We start from the raw sequence: 5,688 nt of genomic DNA on the forward strand, positions 1-5,688 counted from the left end.
TCTGCAAAAGGATTCCCGACCAAGTATTGAGTGCATAACTGTACATGATTATTTGAAGGTTGACGTTTTTTGTATTAAAAACACTTTTCTTTTATTGGTTGGATGAAATATGCTAATTTTGTGAGATAGGAATTTTGGGTTTTCATGAGCTATATGCCAAAATCATCCATATTAAGACAATAAGACCTGAAATATTTCAGTTAGTGTGCAATGAATCAAAAATATATGAATGTTAAATTTTCATCATTACATTATGGAAAATAATGAACTTTATCACAATATGCTAATATTTTGAGACGGACCTGTATCTATCAGACATTAATTAGAGATGTTGGGGCCATTGTTTGGCAATCAGTCTGTGTGAGTCCTGTTCATGTTTCTTATCTGGCATAAAACCAAATGTAAAGCGACTCTGTGCGGCAGATCTGTGGTTAACAAACATGTTTGGTCACTGTTTAAACAAAAAAAGCAGGAGTCACATGCTGAACCCAACGTTATCTACCACATGAGTGAGACTGTGGTCTACTTTCATTTCCACATGGGACAAACCACTAACATCAAAACGGGGGGGTTAGGTGTGAAATGTTTGAATTAGGGAATTTTCTCTCGTGACAAAAAATAAGCTAATTTTAATGTATCTTTATTGGAAAACATTAATCAAATTTTAATAGCAATAGAAGATATTTTATTTATTTAGTTTTGGGGGTGTTTCCCTTCTTGAAAATAGGCCAGCCCAAAGTCACGAGGAGAAACAACTACTTCCGCAAACTTTAAGCGTCACCAAAACACAAACAGCCGCAGGACTCTGCGAGTTCAGTCAGGCTGTTAAAAATGGCTCGTTGGGTTTTCATTCTTTTAGCCGCTTTTCTCTCCGTCGCATCGGCGCAGTTTGTGCCACCGGTGAGTTACATCCTCCTCCGTCGCTGTTGACATTATGAAGCCTGATAAAGCGTGCGGCTGCGTGAAGACCTGGTTATTTACAGCTCTGGTTCTGTCATTTCTCCTCAGTACACAGAGGACTGCCGGGCGGACATGTATCCTCCGAATGGCCCGACGTAGGTGTCGCAAATACCGTTGAACTGATGACTCATCGAGGTGTTTTGTAACGCTTTGTGACTGGGCCCTGCTCCCTTCACTTGCTCCTGGAAAATCTAACGTTATTTCAGTTGCAGTTTGACCCCTGAGTTTCGACATTTCGCAGACCACAGAGGCTGTGTGTTGTCGCATTAGATTTTGAGGTCGAGCCATTTACTTTAGAAACGAGGAGGAGGGATGTCTGTGGTGTTAACGATGATAAACATGCGAGATCTTCCTCTGGGTGCTCATTTACATGCAGCTACTCAGCAGCGATCTTCTGTAACTACTGACAGCAGGTCATATCCGTGTTTAAGATGAATATATCGCGATCAATAAGTCTATAAAGTCAGTAATGAAATCAAGTTTAAGCGTAAGGTCTTTAAAATGAGAAAGACAAGAGAACATGTCATTCAACTAATGCAAGTGTGTGTCCCCCTTCATAAGTCAGGAAATGGTTACAAAAGAAGCTCCTGAGAGCTTTAACAGCTGCAAATAAGGCAGGAGGCTCTTTGTTTTTCTTTACACCAAGGACAGTGAAAAATGCAGCATTTCTTTCAGCGGGGAATACTACTCGCAAGTACAATAAAGAGTATTTTAGGACTTTTTACACGTCTTTACCAGGGGTGACCATAAATGTGTTTTGTATCAAAAATAATTATTGGGTGGTTTGTACTTGGGTTACTTATCAAATGCTCCCTAAAGCTTAAGAACTCATCCCACAGAACAACAAATATCATCACAGCCGCATACGTCAGGATGTCCTACAGCTTTTTTCTTTCTGTTCAGGTTCAAGGGACCCGTCAGCTGGTACACCATCGACCTGGACCTGCCGCCCAGCAAGAGATGGACTGCTGTGATCTCTGACAAAAAAAATGAAGTAAGAGGATTACTAGCTCCTGAACAAGTTTTAAATTGTGACTCAACATAAATGCCACTGAGGATGTCCTTGATTTCAGCTGGTCGGTATGATCCAAGCCATCAGAGATTTGGCCAATGCTTTTGTGCCCAGTGGAAGGCTGATAGAGCTGGTTGACATCACACTGGTGAGAGTCCTCATCTCCTCTGATTTCTGTAGTGGTGAAAGGCTTTCTGATTGCATTATGTTTTTGTAATGTTTCACAGCCTTTAATGGTGGACACACTCCCAAACCCGTTCTGTGATGAGATTAAGGGGATCGCTGCCGTCTCTGGGGTTCCTCTTGGTAAATAAACATGAATAATCACTTCTTTAGTTGGCAAAATGCATAAAGGAAACTAACCTTCCTGCCTTTTTATTTCTGTAACATAGGTGAGGTTGTTCTGTTTAACATCTTCTATGAGGTGTTCACTGTGTGCACATCTGTTGTTGCACAAGATGAGAAAGGTGAGTACCTAAGAGAAACTGGTTTTAATCAAGAACCAGTGAACTCTCTTCATGGACTAAAACTCTTTGGGATTTTGTTATTTTAACAGGGAACCTCCTTCATGGCAGAAATTTAGATTTTGGATTATTTTTAGGGTAAGGACCTCAAGGATTACAGTGCCTTGCAAAAATGTTGATGTTCCTTGAACTTTTTCACAATTTGTCACATAACCAAAAAATTCAATGTGTTTTATTGGGATTGTTTTCACAAAGAAGCAAATAAATGTGAAGTGGAAGGAAGCTGATATGCCCCCTTTACCCCTAAAAACAAATCCAGTACACAGAAGTGACTGCAGGAGCCACTTATTTACTAAACTAGAGTCCTCCTGTGTGTAAATGTAATCTCTATATAAATCAAGCTGTTCTGTGAAGGCCTCGGGGGCTTGACCAAACAACATCATGAAGACCAAGGAGCACAGCACACAGGTCAGGGATCAAGTTATGGAGGAACTGAACATTGAGGCTCTAACATGACATGTAAAAAGGTTCAATGGAAATGAATACTTTTGCTTGACACTGTACTTCACATGCTTTAGCTTCAGTCTTTGCTGCAGTGGTTGCATATAAACATGCCTCTTTGCAGCTGGGATGTGAAAAACAAGTCATGGACCATCAGTGAGAAGCTGAAGCCTCTGGTGGTCAACCTGGACTTCAAAAGAAACAACCAAACAGTCTTCAAGTCAACAAACTTTGCCGGCTATGTCGGCATGCTCACTGGCATCAAGCCTGTAAGACGTTTTATTAAAGAAGATCTTGCCTAAGCTAAAGACCAGAAGCAAAAATATTCAAACAAATTTTTATTCTTCGTTTCAGCACATCTTCACTCTGACCATGAACGAGCGCTTCACCCTCGACGGAGGATACATCGGTGAGTCATAGGCCATCTATTTCACACCAGGTAAAAGTAATTTGTTTAGTTTTTTTACTGACTGCTAGCTATGATGTTTTTGGATGCAGGAATCCTGGAATGGATCATGGGACAGAGAGATGGAATGTGGATGAGCTTCCTCACTCGATCTGTCCTAGAGAATGCCAACAGGTACCTCACCGTAATATTTGAAGGACATCTGTGGAGTTGATCAGATCACAGAAACTCATTTAAATATCTTGCATAGCTTTCTTTTTTGGACCAGGATGATCAAACTACTGACACTAATAGGCAGCATCTTACTCTGTACTAGTAACATAAAAAACAAAACAAAAAAATAAGGCTTCGTCACCTTTAGTCTTTCATAAATCTTCTGTGATTAAGTATTCCAAGTTGTCTGCATCAGATGGATTTATCCAAGTCTGTTAAGTGATTAAAAAGTAGGAGTATAACAATAATATCGGGCAAAAACAGCATATTCATTTGCCAAGAGCTGAATAAAGCAGGAACTGACATTTGAAGCTGGTTGGTTGCTCGCTCATGAAAACTGGATGCCAGCAGTGAGTTTTGTTTTGTTCCCATCAGCTATGAGGAAGCCAAGAACCAGCTGGCTCTGACCAAAATGCTTGCTCCAGCGTATTTCATCCTCGGAGGAAACCAAACGGGACAAGGCTGCATTATCACCAGGTCCAGGCAACTCAGTATTGACGTGTTGGAGTGAGTATTCAAGCTTGGAACATTTAATTTAGATTTAATTTCTTTGTTTCTCTTTCCTACAATAAGTTTTGGAGAGGTGTTTTTCATGTTAGGTCTTTCTGCTAAATCATCATGAAAATGATGGTAAAAGTCTTACACAACAAGAAAGTGATGAAATCTCTGGTTTCAGATCACCTGAGGTTTCAGAAGCTCGGTGATTTGTGAAAGCCCAGGCTGAGATTTTACTGGACTTGTTTCATTTCAGGATCAACGTGAAGCTGGGCCGGTGGTACGTCTTGGAGACGAACTACGACCACTGGAAGGAACCTTTCTTCCTGGATGACCGGAGGACTCCTGCCATGAAGTGCATGAACCAGACAACACAGGCAGTAAGGACTAATATCTGTCCAGAAGTGGACTAAATTACTGCCTGGATGAGGCCTTTTGGATCAAACCTCTGCCTGAATTTCCTGTTTTATTGTAGTTTTGGCACTGTGATCTTTTTTTTTTTCCAGAACATCTCTATGAAAACTCTGTATGATGTGCTCTCAACCAAACCAGTGTTAAACAAGGTGAGCCTTCACATAACAGTTTGCAGTTATCGACACGGATATTATTGCCCGTCGCACTTTTCTGTATCCACCTTACATTTGCACAGCATTACAATACGCTGCTATAAGTATAAGTTTTCTTTAAAAACAATATTTCCCAAGGCATGATCATCACAATTCAGAGATGCTATACTCAGATTTACTGCTCTGCAACAATGACCAGGAAACATTAGTTAACATCTACACCATGCACACACTTAGTCTGTATTGATGAAAATTGATTCACCTCGGCATGCTGAATGCTTGGAATGGGATTCAACCTAACTCTGTCCTAATGAAGTAGCAGACTGTACCTTTTGTATGTTCTACTTCGGGTGTCACAAAATGCGTTTAATTTCTTTAGATTGAGGTTCACTGAAAACTGATGCCAACATGCATGACAAGATAATAAACAGCATCGCTTTAGATTCTATGTGTGTAGTATGAAATATGTTTTTAAGCTTTTTTTGTTGTTGTAGTTGACCACCTACACAACACTGATGCAAGTGTCTGAAGGCAAACTGGAGTCGTACATCCGGGACTGTCCAAACCCGTGCATGCCCTGGTGATCCTCCCAACACCGACAGTGGGCTAGTTCGGGTATCTTCACAGAAGATGGCTCGGCTGATCCCGACACGAAACACACAAGCTTTAACTGATTGCGCAGCAACTGTTGACCTGAACCCCTGATCAAAACACTGAAGTTCTTTAGACATTTGGGTTTTGTATGTATGGAGTATGGAGGCACATTAAGTTTGGAGGACACTTCCAGCTGTTGTTATGAGGGAAATTAAACCTGTAAATGTATTTCATCTTCTTATTACTGTAACAATCCAGCCTTACTAAAAATGTTTGTTCTACCAACTAATACTGACAAATGCACCTCAGTGATGACCTCTTTGTTTTTGTTTTTATTTTTTAAATGTTTAACAAATGAATTCCTAGATTTTATGGTCTGTTTTGTAACTGGATTTTCATGATGATGGAAATAAGATCTAATCTACCAAGTAAGGGTGTGATTGATTTCTTTTGAATAATCTCTTCATCAAAGCAATA

General features: G+C 40.2%; 1 protein-coding gene across 1 annotated transcript; it reads left to right on the forward strand.

Annotated features, from left to right (window-relative positions):
- The first annotated feature begins 744 nt into the window (after positions 1-744).
- On the forward strand, positions 745-5,643 carry asah1b (N-acylsphingosine amidohydrolase (acid ceramidase) 1b). Its single transcript, XM_047366316.1, has 14 exons — positions 745-900; positions 1,009-1,055; positions 1,864-1,954; positions 2,034-2,120; positions 2,200-2,278; positions 2,365-2,439; positions 2,529-2,574; positions 3,062-3,206; positions 3,292-3,346; positions 3,436-3,517; positions 3,932-4,063; positions 4,308-4,431; positions 4,558-4,614; positions 5,112-5,643. The coding sequence occupies exons 1-14, from the start codon at positions 832-834 to the stop codon at positions 5,199-5,201; spliced, it is 1,179 nt and encodes a 392-aa protein (XP_047222272.1). The 5' UTR covers positions 745-831; the 3' UTR covers positions 5,202-5,643.
- The last annotated feature ends 45 nt before the right edge of the window (positions 5,644-5,688 follow it).

This window comes from Girardinichthys multiradiatus, chromosome 5 (genome assembly GCF_021462225.1).
Source record: "Girardinichthys multiradiatus isolate DD_20200921_A chromosome 5, DD_fGirMul_XY1, whole genome shotgun sequence".
In the NCBI taxonomy this organism is placed as follows: Eukaryota; Metazoa; Chordata; class Actinopteri; order Cyprinodontiformes; family Goodeidae; genus Girardinichthys; species Girardinichthys multiradiatus.